At 47.5% G+C, this 15,985-nt stretch overlaps 1 protein-coding gene across 4 annotated transcripts in view; it reads right to left on the bottom strand.

Moving 5' to 3' along the window:
* ANKHD1 (ankyrin repeat and KH domain containing 1) overlaps positions 1-15,985 on the bottom strand; it is a 103,113-nt gene that overhangs the window by 1,481 nt on the left and 85,647 nt on the right. Inside the window, exons 32-39 of one of the 4 annotated variants that reach the window (XM_053991217.1) lie at positions 14,655-14,765; positions 13,208-13,357; positions 11,289-12,904; positions 6,253-6,447; positions 4,886-5,140; positions 3,772-3,947; positions 2,678-2,842; positions 2,203-2,249 (exon numbers count right to left, since the gene is read on the bottom strand). In XM_053991217.1, coding sequence (XP_053847192.1) covers positions 2,203-2,249; positions 2,678-2,842; positions 3,772-3,947; positions 4,886-5,140; positions 6,253-6,447; positions 11,289-12,904; positions 13,208-13,357; positions 14,655-14,765 — 2,715 coding nt within the window. Of the gene's footprint in view, positions 1-1,751; positions 2,250-2,677; positions 2,843-3,771; positions 3,948-4,885; positions 5,141-6,252; positions 6,448-11,288; positions 12,905-13,207; positions 13,358-14,654; positions 14,766-15,985 lie in introns of those variants that run through there. The other 3 variants (XM_053991220.1, XM_053991219.1, XM_053991218.1) reach the window with 3 other exon arrangements.

Here is a 15,985-nt window from a genome sequence, read left to right on the forward strand (position 1 = left end):
ATGCTTCCCTGAGGACAGACAGCAAAGAAAAGGACCTGCTCAATGGCTGGCCCAGGGGGTCAGAAGGGGGAAGGAGGACAGATCTGGGGGAGTCCTGCCACCCAGGGCTGGTGAACACAAGTGGGCACAGACTCTGGCATTAGTTACCCCCACGCTTTCCCTGGATCCAGGCAGCCTGTCCTGAGGGACCAGCATTGCACTCACCAGCCCCCTGGCACTGCCCCCAGCTCTCTCCCCAGGAGCACAAGGCCCTGCCTCTGCCTGTGCCCCCTGTAACCATGGGGCAGTGATGGTCCAAACTTCAAGCAGGATCTTCCTACAAAACTTTGGGGTTCCCTTTTCCACTTTAGTGGAGGCTGCTGGGGCCACTTGGATCTGGTGCCCAGAGCAGGTGCCCATGTCCTCAGGGAAGGAGCTGTGCGGGGAAGAAGCCAGCAAGGGACGCGTGCAGCAAAGAGCTGCCTACGTTAGGCAGGGCTGGGGTGGCCAAGGCTGTTCCAGGGACAGCCCCAGCCCCATCCTGGGTCTTGCCCCCCGGTGTCATGGAGCAGACTGTGCCACCTGCCCTGGAGCTGCAGCCCTCCAGGATGGGGAGACAGTGGCTCCCCCGAATGGGGCAGGAGGAGGTGGCACTGCTTGCTGCAGCCAAGGAACCCTCAGAAGTGAGCACCCCAGCCCTCCCCTGCCCCTGCCCCAGAGAGCACACACCTACTGCACCACAACACTGCTTGTTTTCAATACAATTCTGCTGACATGTGTCCCCTGCCCACAGCAGGGCGTCACACTGGGTGAACTTGAAGGCCACTTCCAACACAAACCTTTCTGTGACTCATTCTGTGTGTATCTCCTTTGGTGTTGACACTACCACTGGGGCAGCAGCAGTTCAATTTTTTTTTTTTTTTTTTTGCATTTCACCCTCAAATACCAAGAAAAATATCTGAATATACCATCCAGTGGTGCTTCCAAGGTTGATTTGCCTGTGGTACGTGGATACTGCTTGCGCAGTTTGGTTTTCAGTACTTCTTTATGCTTTTGCTGGGGAAACTCTGCTGCTGCAAATAAGGATTTGTCTGGATAAGGTGGAAGAAGGTGAAGTCTCCACCTGGTCTGAGATTGATCCATAGGATTAGACACTACGTGCACTGGAGTTTCCTGCTTAAGGAATGGATTCCTTGTAGTTACTGCACTGCTTTGGAGCAAAAGCAGAACTAAGCACAGTCCAAGTGCAGAAAGTGGAGAACTGGGTCAGGAGTTAACATTCATCTTAAGCAGCATGCAAAAATCCTCTTCTTCCTCACAGAAAGGGCCTGAGGAGCTCTTAGAAGATTTACAGCATTACAAGAAGCTTAGAACTGAACCTATTACATTTTCCTCTAATGGGAAGCACTTTTCTACGATTGCTTCTGGGCAGGTGAAGAACCCTGCATTCACCTGTCACTGTTGTCAGCCCTTCTTTGCAGCCCTGGGCAAAACCTGATCTCTCAGGTGACACCTGCCAGAAGTGCCAGAAGCAGCAGAACTAATCCAGAAGGAAAAAACCATAACAGAGAAGCAGGTTCACACCAATAAAAGGCCCACAAGTGGCTGGGGCAAGGACTCTGCAGACACCTGTGGCTCCAAACCCTCCCAAACCTGACTGCACCCACGTGCTCAGTACGTGACCCCGGGGAGATGCGTCACCGGGCACAGCAGCAGCTACTGGGGACAGTAACATACAGCCCTTCCCAAAATTCTCACACACAACCTATAAATGCTGTTTGCCTTTTATTGAGTATTCAGGTAAATATTTCACATTAATACAGGCTACATAAAGTAGAGCCACTATACGACATGAAATTTACTCAGCTTTTCCTTGTAAGTCTGTAAACAATTATACAGGTATTTACCACCCTAAAAGGTCAAAATCATGTCATCAGCTAGTTCTCTGCTGCATACAAGGAGCATTCAGTAGTGTTTAGCCAAAAGCACTAGTTTTGTCTGATTTTTAAGTTTGAAGTGGCTAAACTAACTGGAGAACAGAATCAGTTTGTATAGGTAAGTCAATTTGTTCTTCTACAACGGGCAATCGAGATTCCATTGTTACAGCCCACAGAAAATTGCTTAGTTAGGCACATGAAAAAAAATCCCCAGGGTTCTTCAAGGTCATAAAGATTCCCAAACCAGGCTAAAAAAGGACAGACCCCCTTAAATCAGTTGACGTACTTGAGATGCATGTTTCCAATGTGAGGTGCCCAGGTGCCAGGCCAAATCTACAGCAAGAAATAAAAAGACAAATCTATTATAAAAACAAATAAAGGTTCCTTTAACAGTGCTTTACCACTGAGGGCGAGCATAAGGCTTCCCTCAAAATACAACCAGACTGTCCAAAGGCAGGAGCTCTCCAGCTCTGACTGACAACCTGCGAGGTGCTGAGTATGGATATAAACCCTCTCACTTGTAACAGTCCATTACCTGGCTGAGCAGTCTTGAAATGCTGCTTGTTTTACCTGGAAGGTTTGGTATCAATAGCACCATGGATATTTTATGAACACATGCACACGCACACACTGTAGGGAAAAGTCATGCAAACAATCTCAAAGAACTGAAAAAACCAAACGTGTCACCCAGCCAAAACTGGGTCCCACAGCACCGTATAAAGCCCCAGGAAAGCACAAGTGGGAAAAGACAGCCACACTACCTGCTGAGCATCAGTACATTCTGTTGAGTTCTGGACAACTTTGATCATGGGATTCCAGGCAGGATCTGGAGTATGGAGCCCGTTAAAGAGGGGCCCTCCTGGGCCATCTGCCAGCTGAGGGTGCGAGGGTATCAGAGTGCCGCCGTACATGGAGATGGGCAGGCCCTGAGGGGACAAGAGAGCACTGGTGGAGGACACGGGGAAGGGTGGCTGTAGGGCCAGACAGAGCCAGGTCACCTCCATAGGTAATGTTCCATTACTGGCAGGAGTCTCAGCACTGTCAGGGAACACTGGGGCAGAATGTGGAACACAGTGATTTCAGAGTTGGAGATTCCAGCCAGCTTAGCCATTTTTCTGAACTTACACCTAAGCAGAGGCTGCAGCACACACAGAGTTTTCAGATAAGCCCACAAAGCCAGGCCAGCAGCTGAACACTGTGACCTCAGTGTACCCTCCTCTCTGCAGCACAGGACAGCCACAGTGCACACAGGGCTGCAGTGAGCTGACCAGACTGGGTTGAAGATCTTCTCTAATTCCTGATGGCCATCTAAAATAATTCTGCCTATTCAGAAAGAGCAAGTTACAGAGCAGTTTTTTTGCAATTTGGAGAATTCTTTTCCTATGTGTGAATGGCTCTGCTTTGCCATGCAGATGCCAAGACCACATGCTATGCCTCTTTCCGAAACATGCTGGGAGTCCTCTCCTCCTGCCACTTCCCTGAGGAAGCTGTGTGGTATTGTGGCCATGATTTGTGCTGAAAGCATTAAGCAAACGTGTAATCACCCTCAAGAGCTGGGCAAGCTTTGTGAAACATTTCCAGGAGACTGAGCTTCTGAGAGACAAAACACTGAAGAGTGATGAAGGCCTTCAGCTACTGACCAGAGAATATCTGCAACCTACAAACTCTGGCTTGGTTTAGACCTGCCTCCAGGCTTGGGCACCTTTTCTGGTCAGTTCTGGGATGAAAGAAGGTTCAGGACTGGGGTGATGAGCAGTGGCAGCAGAGGACACACACACAGGGTGAACAGGCACAACAGGAGATGCAATAAAGGCAGGCCCTGGCCATTTCATAAATCCAACTCTCTGTAACTTACTTTAGAAAAATCCACAAAACTATTTGGCATAGGTTGGTGGAAAATATTCGAGGGAGCCACTATTCCAGAATCATCTCTCTCCATGGGCTGATGCTGAGAAAACGTGCCCGGGTCCGACAGCTGCTGATGCATTGGATGACTTCCCATGACAGGCTGAGACCAACCCGACAAGCCTTCTGCAAAGAGATTAAAAATGGCTGATGAAATTCACTGCTGACACTCGAGTAGAATTCAGCAGCTGCACACACCTAAGGCCACCCAAAGGCACCCTGAAAACACACAGCCACAGAGGGATCTCAGGTGTCCAGACAAGGGTGGAGAAGATGGGGACTACCATGAACTGCCAGTTCCACATGTCCACTGCAAAAATCCAGCAGAGCTCCCAACACTACCTGTAAGCACATACAAGCTTTTCTTGAAAACACACAGCAATGCTGAGACATGAGTTAACCAAAGTGTGGAGGGCTTCACTGAAGCATAAAACAAATGCAGGACTCAAACGTTTGTATTGAAAGTTACCAATGGAAACACTCTACACCTCAAATGCTGCACCTCCTCCTTTCCACAAAATCCAACTACCAGGAAACTGAACGTAAAACTTCAGCTGTTTCAAAGTCATTCTTTGGGAACCAAGGCTGCCTGGAACAGAAGTTATCCCATACTGTTCAAGAGTCACGAGGAAATCAGTGCAAAAACCAGCATCCACAGCTCTGTGTCCCTGGGTGCATCAGCTGCACCTCAGCTGACACTGTAAAATGGGAGTGGAAAACAAGACAGAAACCTGGACAGAGGGAGCCAACAGTCAGGGCTGGAAACCACCCCATTAACAGATAGAAATTGTTTACTCTAAGCTCTGGATCATTCAGAGGACTCTGTACGAGGTCTCTGCACCATTTCAGGCTCACAAGTGCCTGGTTAGTTGATCCAGGCGGGTGAGAACCACCAGCATCAGGAGGGCAAACCACAGCACTTCCACTGACCCGTGCTCTCCCACCACTGCCACCAGCTGTCCCCTTGGGATGTTGCACATGGGAGTACAGACCGTGGAGCTTTCCTCCTCCTCTCCAACCCTCCTTCCGAGAGGCCCTGGCCGTTTCTGCACAGCAGCACTCACCAGACACGCTGTTCACTCCGAAGGACCAGATGCCGCTGTGGCCCACGGGGGCTGTGAAGTTGGTTCCCAAGGGCGTGGGAGTGACGGAGCCTCCCTGGCGGATCCTGGCGAGCCTCTCTGTCCCGATGGGAGGCGGCACCTTCCGATCTGGGTTGGCGTTACCCGTTTTTGGCTGGCCCAAGTTAGCAGGTGCAGAAGCAGCTGAGAGGGGGGAAGATGATCCTGAGGAAACTGATGGAATAGGAGATTCACCTGCTGAAAAGAGTATTTCTCTTGCTTAATTACACACAAAGTAGCAAGCGTAAATGCCATCCCATTTATTTCCCCAATATTATCTCAAAGCAAATGATAAAATGTTTTAAAGGCTTTTTATAGCAAGTATTCAAGTCTTTCACAGAAATCCTAAGAATTATTTGAACTCTAAAATCCACATTATAACACAAATGCTTTCAGCCATCAGAATCATGATATTCTCATGACATAGCAGTGTAACTAAATTAATTACAAGAAAGAATAAGAAACATGGAAGAGTTTCAGGAAGAGGTGAAACCATCAGCCAAAATACCATAAATATCTAAACAGCCTGGTTTTGGTATCTACCACTTCCAGCAGAAGAGAAATCAGACAGCTTCCCAAAGCCACAGGTGTGACCTAAGAGCATGAAGTCCCGCCAACTTCAGAAGCGTCACTGACTCTCCTTGGGAAATCCAACTTCCTTTGAGCACTCATTTAAATATTTTGGTTCTTAAACTCAGAGTGGCAATGAAGTTGCATGCAGTGACATGAAAAACCTCTTCAGCTACGATTCTGAATCAAAGACCCATATTTTCTGTAAAGCTACTTCCATGTTCTTTCCATTAGGAAGAAAACCCACTGTTACCTTGGATGATGCTTAGAGATTTTGGAACAAATTAAGTATAATTCCAGATTCCAATTTAAAAAACAAACAAACAAACAAACAAAAAAAAAGAAAAAAAAAAAGAAAAAAAAAAGAAAAAAAAAAAAAAAGGCAAGTATAACTTCAAACCATGGCAAACATGACATTTTCACCTAATATTGAACTCGTACTACTTAGAGGGGAATCTTTAGCTTGGCATAATCACCTCCACTCCCCCACTGCTTCATGCTCTCTCCTCTCAAGAGCCTACAATGACTCATTTTTCTGCCCAAATACGCCTTTAGTAATGCTACCAGAACTAGTGGCATGGGAAAAACCCCACAAAATAGCACAGCTTGGGATTTGCACACCATCCTCACAGCTGCTAAAAGCAATTGGAAAGCATTTTGTGCATTACTGGGTAAGTTCCCCTCAAGTTAGAAATCTACTAAAGACAATAGCTATGAATTTATAGTTAACTAAGACAGACCCATGAAGTTCCTACATGAATTTGTTGCGCTTGTCCAAGGATGTGGTGAAAAATGCTGTCTGTTAAAGCTGGGAGTCCCAACAGGCGCTGGCCCTTGAAGGTAAACCCGTGCTCCTTGTATGTTTGCTGAAAAGCCTGTCAAAGGACCTGAAGAAGAAGTTGTAGAGCTGTTGGATGGATCTAGAGAGGGTAAGCCTGAAATAAACATAAATTTGATTAAATATCTCTCTTTGGGAACCTGCTTCAAAGCACCAGAGAAAGCTAGTGCTCCAAATATAATTAAAGCATCTCATCACCGTTGGGGGCATCTGCACATGGTAAGGTCATTTTACAGGTGCACGATTCTCCCTTAGAAACCGCAGAGGCATTTCTGGAGGCTCTCTGGTTTGGCCTCAAGTCTTAACAAAAACAGCCATCCCTTTGGTCACTGAAAGAAAATGATCTTAGCAGGGAGGGCAGAGCAGGAAAGCTGGGAGTGGCCATGATCTTTGCTTACAAAAAGCCACCCAAATCCAACAGGGATCCAGGGCTCTGTGAAAGTCCCAGGGGAATCCAGCACCAGGGAAGCAGTTCTCTGCAGGATGGGCTTTGCCATCCCATAGGTACCTTTATGTAGAGATCAGCCAGAGCTGTGGCCACAGAGACAGGGCTGGTGTGGCACAGCACCACAGGGGAGGGGGCTGCTTCCTCCAGGGACATGTGAGAGGAAGATAGAGATGGAGAAAGAGTTCAAAGTCCCACAAAAATTACTAGCAAGGGTGAATTACAGGGGTTTTTTTATAAGCCAAAGCTTTTAAGTATTTTTCCAAAATGCTGTAAAAGCTCTTATCACACGTTATTACCTGAAAGCAGAAATGGGCATGGCCATATGTTCACCTGAGTTTAGGGTTTAGTTTCAAGGGCCTATTAAACAAGATTAGTTTCAAAACCATTTAAACATTTCAAAATGACCACAACCAGGACCAGCCTATGTTGCTGCAGAGTGAGGTTGAAGGTTATCTCTACACACACCCCACCACAAACAGCAGTGCTGCCAGGCAGTACCTTAGGTCAGAAACTAGAGGGGCACTTTTCAGTGCCTGGATAGTTCCTGTAAGCCAGGTCTTTTGCCCTGGTATTATCAACCAAGTCACCTGATTTACTTCTTCCAGATGTGCCAGATCCAACCTGCTCCCAGGGAGAGAAATGATTTGTTGGAGTTAAAGGAGGTATTTTTCTCACTAGCCCAAATGTTAAATTGAGAAGTCTCCCTTACAGCCAAGGAGAAACACATCCCCCTGCTGCTGGAACATGGGGTGCTTAGCTGAGGGACCCCCAGCATGGGAGGACAGTCTTCCTGGGTTTGTCACAGCACAAACTCCACGGCTCTGAGGAGGATGCCAGTGCCTGTGACTGCAGTGTGGTTGAGCCGAGTTTGTCTGCAGTTGCAGCCTGGCTCCAGCGCAGAGCTCAGGCCTGAGCCGACAGCGGTGCCAGCAGCCCAGGGCCCTCCCTGGGCATCTGCTGTGGAGCCACTGACTGGACACTGTGGCCACCCCTCTGTCCACAAACCTGGCAGCCAAAAGGCCCCTGGGGACCAATTCCACCACACACCAAACCACCAATTCCAGCTGGCTGGCAAACCACACAAGATCTGCCCCTGACAGAGCTGCTGCCACCCGTGGGTGCTGCTGGGCTCCCAGACAGAGAACAAGGCAGGGACTGTGACAAAAGCAGCTCTCCTGCAGGACAGGGATGTCCTGCTGTCTTCTGATGGCTCAGTAGGCTGATGGGTAACACAGCTTTTGGGTACACAGCTTGTAAAGTGCAATGGCTGGACAGTCCACTTCACTTCAGCACTGCTGGAGATGCTCCATGGGCTGAAGGGAGTGTGACAGCCAGAGATGCACAAATCCACGAGTCAGGTCACAAAGAACACTTTTTAACTTTATCTTGTCTTTCATAAAAGTGGATGAAAAGCTTAGCTCAATATTAAAAATGGTTATTCTGAACCAAATCCTGACTGCAATAATGAGCTTCCTATTTGTGTACTTACCAAAAAATCAGGTTTTCTAATACTAAAATCTTCTGCAATACCATACTCTGCACTTACCTGGGCTATGAATTCAAACTCCTCATTGTGTTCTGAATGCATAACTGAGCTTTTGAGAGGAGTGTATCCATCTCACCAAACTCTGCTCAAAATTCAGTTTATCAAAGACCCCAGGCAGATGTTGGTTACTGCAACATTACCTGCCCGTTTAGAGAAAGGGCCACAGTCATTCTGTGTGAAACAGAGTCCAACCATTTCATACTCATGTGCTGCTTCCTAAGCTGGCATACTTCAAGTTTGTGACCCCTTTTAAGAAGCAAACTCAAACTCCTTAAAATGCAGAGGACAGAAGTAACAAGTAGATTACTTTTGGTCTTCTCCACAGCCTCCTCTCATGGTTGGGCTAAGCCTGCCCTCAACTGCAAACTGCCAGGTCAAGAGACCTAAAAATGTGAGACAAATAGGCCATTTCCAGAATGCATCCACAGCAGTGAGATCTGCAGAGATAGCTGTGCCTCAAAGGAACTGGTGAATCAGAGAACTCAAGCTGCAGTTGAGCTCACCCATGAACTTTCCAGGAAAAGCAGACTACCCAAACTCCACCCTGAGGTGAGAACTTGTTAAGAAAAAGCTGGGTTAGTGCACACCCAAACTATACTAAATCTTCACTAAATCAGTTTAGAGGTGATCCCTTAGAAATGTTGATTTGTGGAAAAATTTGCCATGGGCCAACTGTGCAAGAGAGGCACAAAATACAAACCTCTGCTCCCTCAGGTGTCCCTCCCACAGCTGAGATCAGAGGATGGGTGTCCACCTGCTCCGAGGCTGTTCCCAACCCCTCTGACCACACAGACTTGCCAGCCAGGCCCTGGCTGCTCCCTGGCCACTGTGCTGCTGCTGGCCAGAGCATGAGCAGTGACCAGCCCTTGTCCCCCCTTCTCAAAATCTCATGAACTGTGTCACCAGGCCCTATGCAAACAGCCATGGAAGTCCCCAGCTCTGCCAGCCCTGGGGCTGAGCCGAGGGCAAGGTCCAGTCCCCTGGGACAAGCTGGCAAATGAGAGGGGTGGGCAGACCACACTTGGCTCTGAGGGAAGGCAACAGAGAAGTCCTCAGCCCACTGTACTCGCTCCTTTCCTCTCTATCACACCTTCCAAACATCCTCAAGCTCCCTTAACCCCCCTGCTCCTGGAACATCTAGATTCTGAAAAAAGGTGATCGGAAGCAGCATGAAGTAAAATGGCATTAAATGAATCAGTTAAGGACCTGATTAACCAGTTGCCTCCTGCCCAGCACAATTTTAGCAGCACACTCCCTATTTGCAGGTTTTCTTCAATTTGCAATATCCTAATCAAATCCTAATTCAGGAAAAGTATGTTCTGTGCAAATATTTTTGAGCTTGTTTGAGAACTTCACTTATACCTTTCCCAAAGTCAACTGTGTGAGTTTTCCTTTGCTATCTACCTAACCTTTCTAATGGCAGAAACAGGTTTACACTGTTTCTTAAATACTTACAGTCACTTAAGGATATATAAAGTATAGAAGGATATATAAAGTAGAAATACAAGAAATTTTCTCCCATTACAAACAGATGATCTTAACATAAGGGAACAGCAAAATACTTTGTTGCTGTAAGAAGTCCCAGCCACCCATGTTTGCACATGCAGGATGCCATTGTCAGGGAAATCAGCAGATCCCATTTGCCATAAGTTTACTTTCCCAGGAATTATTTCAGCAACAGCCAACCTCAGTTCAGAGCACTGCAGAGGAAAAGCTGAACCACTGTCAGGTGGTCTTGGAGCCTGCTGGGGGTCTGGCAGCTCTTTATTAACAGTCTCTGTTGAACAAGGTCCAGTTACTTCATCTGACACATCTGGTTCTGCTTCCTGCACTGAGGCTGGATGTGGCCCAGAGTTCTAGGTGTGCCCTCGCTTTGCAGAGCAGTACAACCCAAATTTAACAACTGAGAAAAAACTACAGTCATAGCAAACACCCCAGTTTTGTGGTTAAAGCCAGTAAGAGAGAAGTGTTCTGGTTTGCAGAAGTCCTGCACATTTGTCAAGCAACTGAGAGGAAAGGGAATGCTGAAGATCTTCTTTCCTTACCATCACATCTTCCAAATCCTCTCTTCTCCTTTAATCTCAAAGTCAAACTACTTGACTTGTCCCAGCCCAGTATTCAAGTCTTGAAGCTTTAGCCCAAACACCCAAGACATACTGTGTGGGCAAGGATGACTCCAGAGCAAGGCTCTCCAGATACCCAGCTCCAGGGCACCCCACAGACACCATGGCAAGAGCAAAGGGGTGGCAAAGAAGAGATCTCTTGAGGGTCCCTTCCAACCTAATGGGTGCAGTTGGTTGTCTGCAACATAGTTTGAACACTGAGAAGAAAAATCCTGCAGGCAGAGCACAGCAAGGGCAGGGAGCTCAATCTCAGTGTTCATAACCCATTTCAAACAAATCCAGGTGTGCTAGTACTGCTATACTGAATCTCTGAATAAAACATCCCAGGCAGTAGCACACCAATAAGCTCCACAAAGTAAGCTTACTAAAATCCCAGAGCCATATCAAGAACCAAAAGGTAAAGAGAGTTTATCCTCACTGAGTCAAGCTGGAGTCTCACATACAATATGGAGCACCTGCATGCAGTCACTGCTGCAGCTGGAACCTCCAGGAGTCCTCAGGTTTGGTGTCATCCCACACTGTGCTCCATTCCAACCCAAAACCTAAAATTGATGCTACACTACAAGCAGGTGAGAGAATTCCTGTCTCACACAGAGGACAAACAATGCAACATCTGATATCTTCCGAACTCCTAACAGCCTAGAAGAGCCGAAGAAAAAAAAATCGTCAGCATTTTAAAGAGCACTTGGAAAAAACAGGCCATCCTCATTACATGAGCATTCTCCACCTGTCATTTGTAGACTATTTCTCCATCAGTATGATGACCAAAGTGCAATGGCTGAAGAAATTATTTTGTCCAGAACATGATCTTAATGACTTACCTACGGGACTAGTTGAAACCCGCTGGGAAGGTGGCCTGAAACCAGGAGCCTTGGAGTTGTCGGGATGAACGTTTTCCACGTGTCCTAGCACAGAGTTATTCAGAAAGGTAGACTGAACAGTGAAAGATGGGTCAGCTGCTGCTCGGGTAGAGAGTGAACAGTCTCCCCATGCTTGGTTAGCTGGCACCTGGTTGCTATCAAAAAGACTACTAAAGTGATTGAAGAGCGTTGCTGGCCCAAAGGCAGGAGGCAATGATTTGTTTGCTGGGTTAATGTGCATCTGAGAACCGTTCATAACGTTCATGGCTGACGAAAGCTGCACTGCAGCAGGTGGACCTTGAGAAGGTGTTAAAGGAACTTGATTCGTAACAAAAATAGACTGAGGATCTTGATGGAGGTTTGCATTTGGTACCACTGAATAGAAAGAACCTCTGGACTGCATCCTGTGAGTAACTCGAGGTGCTGGTACAGCTACTTGAGGTAAGTTACTGTTGTCCTGATTATCTGCAACAACTGACCTGGGCGACGCTAAGCTTAAAGGAGCAGTTTCTGAGCTGGATGAAAAAGGCATCGACATGGAAGGGCTGATCTCGGACATGCTGGTTGGCAGAATTTCCTCCTGCGCGTTGTTGAGCGGTGCGGGGCTGCTCGCCGGGCGCGTTTCGGTGCCCCCTGAGCTGCTGCTGGCTGACACACTGCAACTGCTTGCGACTGAAGCTGGCGGGCACGCGCTTGTTGGCGGCTGCTCGGGGGTCGACACCTTCTCCTTGGGTGCTGAGACAGCCGAGAACGATTCCGCCTTCAGGGCAGAGTGCTGCGCTTGCGGAGCAGTAGATGGCAGAAACGCGGTGGGCACTTGCCCGTTGTTTGTGGGGGCAGAGGAAGCTGAGGGCAGAGTGCTACAGGTGCTCGTCACAGTTGAGATGGCTGTTGCTGCAGCGCTCGTCTTGGGGACGCAGGCAAAGAGCTGCTTCCTGACCGAGGAGGGAGTCCGGTTACTGGTCACACACAGAGGCTGGGTGGAAGCAGCTACAGACGAGGCGGTAACGGGACAACTGGACGTAGGTAACCCAGGAGACTCCGTCTGCAGAACGCTTCCATTCTGACTACCTACACGACTCGAGCTATTATGCTTTGGAGAGCTGTTCGTGCTGCCAGGGTTAACTGGTCTCACTGGGAATGGTCCCCAAGTGTTCGGTGAAGGTGAAAAGGTTCCTCCAAACTGGGCCATAGGTAAGCGAGGGTGCCGGATCTGTTGCATAGTTTGGGCAGCCAGCAAGGCAAAATGAGGGTGAGAATAAGCGAGAGGAAGAGACACCGGAAAAGATGAGCGCACGTTCGCTGGGACGTTCTTGTTTAATTTGTTAGGAGGCTGGAAAGTAGATAGTGTCGATGACTGCGATGTGACCAGGGGCGGTGCTCCGAGAGGAAACGAGTTCTTGTTGGAAGCAGTCGCAGTGCTGACTCCAGACGAAAAGTTTGCGTGGATTGATTTGGTACTCGAAGCAGGTGTTCTTATATGAGTTTTAGGAATCAAGTCTTCCAGTTCCTTGGCAGGATCTTGAATAAGGGCATTGATGAGTTGCACTGCGTATCGCGTGGACTCTGTACCACCCCTAGGTTAAACACAAACAGATTTATCTCCTGCAAAAGGAAACCCCACTTTGCGCAACATTCCGTAGCTTCAATCTTTACTGATCTCTAAGTCTATTGTAAGTTTACTGCAATAAGTTATTTCTTGACTTCTGTGTAACTTAAGGATTATCTTTGAAGTCGATTCTCAGCATATCTTGGCAGCAGGAATGCATGTGCTATTCTAGAACAAAGAAGCTAAATAGATCCTGCCTTAGAAAGCAAACAAACTTTTCAATAAATGACACTGTGGAGTAACTCAAGACTTTCATTTTGAGATACTGTACCTTATAGTGATCATTCTCTCTCCATTCTTATCTTTTTGCTTATCCACATCAATGTGGGCACCAGTGACATCTTGAATTGCTGTGATGTTGCACCCACCTCTTCCCATTATTCTAGATACGACAGAAGCTGGGACTGATAATTTCTTTGACCTATATCACAAAGATCAGAAATCTGTGAAATGCATTCAAACTTCAAGACAGACAAAACCCCTCTGCTGTCTGACAGTGGCTGAAGTAATATTCTTAAGGGCAGTAAGTGATTTTCTGCTGATTCTTCACCTTTTGGAGCCTCTCTCAAAGTCCCCCACTCAAATTACTCATCCTCCTCAGTACCTGACAAGGATTCTCCAGTAGCATTCATTCCACCACTATTGTAACACAGATATATGAGCCTCACGCTACTTCAGAACCCATTTTGGATTTTACCTTATCTTGGGTACCTCCCCAAAGTGAGACAAATCCTCAGCTTATCAACCTGAATTTACACAAGCAGCACTGCTTCAAATATAAAAGCCCATGGCTTAACTACTTGGACTGTTTATAGCAAGGAGAGATGGCTTTCCAGTGATCAGCTCTGTAATATCACCTGCATCCACAACCTTTTAGCAAGTATCTCTTTCAGACCTCAAGATCTGGAAGGGCAGTGTCACCAATAAACAGTGGTGGGTGAAAGCAGGTGAAGGTGTGCAGTGCTGTGATTTAGGGAGCTGCATGTGATGGCAGCCTGGACTAGCAGAAGCAGGCTGTCAGGCCACCACGCTGCCACCAAAGTCAGTGAGTTCAGGGTTTTCCTGATTCACATGGTACTGGTGGGTCAGAGCAAGCACGGGGTATTGGGAAGTGTCTGAACACTGTGGAAAGGCTGCCAGCTTCACCTAGCTATTCCAGTCTTGGAAACTTGTAAGTTTCTCCTTGTAAATAGGTAATCCACTGATTCTCAGGGAGTTGTTTGTCACTTAACAGGACTTAGAGGAAACCTGTTTAATTTTAAACATCTAAACACACGGAGATGTTTTAAATCAACACCTCGTATTGCCAAGGCATTTTTCCTTTCCCCCATTCCTGACAGGACAGCACACTACAACCCTTCCCATTCCTAGAACCCCCAGTGCATACACCCAGCTCTATCCCAAAGCTGTTTCATGCTTTGGGTTTTCTTCCCCACCTCCACTTCCAAGGCTTCTTTCTCAAGACAGACATCAGTTACTCCCTCCCCAAACCAGAGATCCATGCTCACCTAAGTTTCAAGAACACCTGTATTGCTCACAGGGCTCCTGACTGCACCTTGGTCTGCTTCCACTCCAGCTCACTGGGGACCTCTGACAGCCATCAAGGAGGCACTTCTCTTCCAGGAGAGCCCACCCCAATATCCAGTCCCCTCCCACCCATCATCCACAGCTGCTTCCCTCCCTCCCTCCTATGGCTGATGTTTTGTCCCCAAAAGTACCTTTTTGCTCCGGAACAGCAGCGCCCTCCTCTCTGCAGCTGAAATTGCTCAATTGGTGTTGGCTGCAGAGTGTTGCTGGGGGGAGGGTCTTTCAGAACTCTGCCCACTTGCCTGTCAGGGGCAGAAGGGATGTTTGCATTGGTTACTTTGATAGACATTCCTTCTAGCTGGGGGTCACTCACAGGAGAGGGAAGAAGAATTCTTGTTGAGATCAGGAGAGGCTTTAGCAGAAGGAGCTCCTGGGCACTGCACCCACACATCCACAGTCACCAACAACACTCTTTGGCAGGACATGCTTCCACCAGTCAGGGCACAGCAAACACCAGTGCACAACCCTGAATGGGATGTTCCTTATGGCATTCCTCAGGAAAGAGGATAGGGCAGGTTCTGGATGCATGTCTAGACACTGCCAAGGCCAACACAGGAGCAGACAGCACCCACGTGAACATTTGGGCTGAGCCAAGGAGACTCGAAAGCCCCAGGAGAGCAGGAGCAGCCCCAGGTCAGAGGGGCTCAGGGCTGTCTGAGGGGCTCCTGCCTGCACCACTCCCCAAGTGGGGACCAGGCTGCCACCACACACCCAGCAAGGCCACGTCACTGTGGAGAGCCCCATTGGTGACTGCATCAAAAGGCAGAGACCAAACCAAGAGTTCAAACACTAGACCAAACTAAGAGTTCAAACACATAAAACTTTCACATTAAACTGCCTTTTTAACCTTTATTAAGAACACTCTGTGGCTTCCACTAATCCAAATGCACCAAGCCCTCTATACAATTACGTTCTTTGCACATAGCCTAAAATTCTCCAAAATGGGCACATCTAGTCACTGCCACTGCAGAACAGAAAAGCAGGAGGGTTTCCTAAGTGCAAACAAAGCATCTAACATTGGTATGTTTGTGCTGTATTCCTTTTTGATAAAGAGAACAAAAAAAAAGCAAAGCCAGATGATCATTCTAGTAAAAGTTAGGGATACTGGGTATTAATGGCCATACAGTAAAACCCAGTACATTTTCAAAAGAAAAGATTGCTTTACAGTAAAACTTTAAATCTCACTGTATCTCTAAGCACTCACTGTCAGGTAACACAATTTTCCACTGAATTAGTGATCAAGGTCACTGCCCAAAGTACAATGAATTCTGGCCTTGAAGGGATCATTTGCCTCTCTACTCACATCCATTCTGCCTTTAGTTCATGGGCAATCATCTGTTGTAGGGCTTTTCACTGTCCTCTGCTCCTTTGCCCTTTTATCTTGTCCCCACATCCTTTACTCCACTAAAGCCACAGGTTGTCTTTATTTTCTGATGACAAATACAGTGTTTATGTCCTGTTC

Source organism: Vidua macroura, chromosome 15, assembly GCF_024509145.1.
Source record: "Vidua macroura isolate BioBank_ID:100142 chromosome 15, ASM2450914v1, whole genome shotgun sequence".
In the NCBI taxonomy this organism is placed as follows: domain Eukaryota; kingdom Metazoa; phylum Chordata; class Aves; order Passeriformes; family Viduidae; genus Vidua; species Vidua macroura.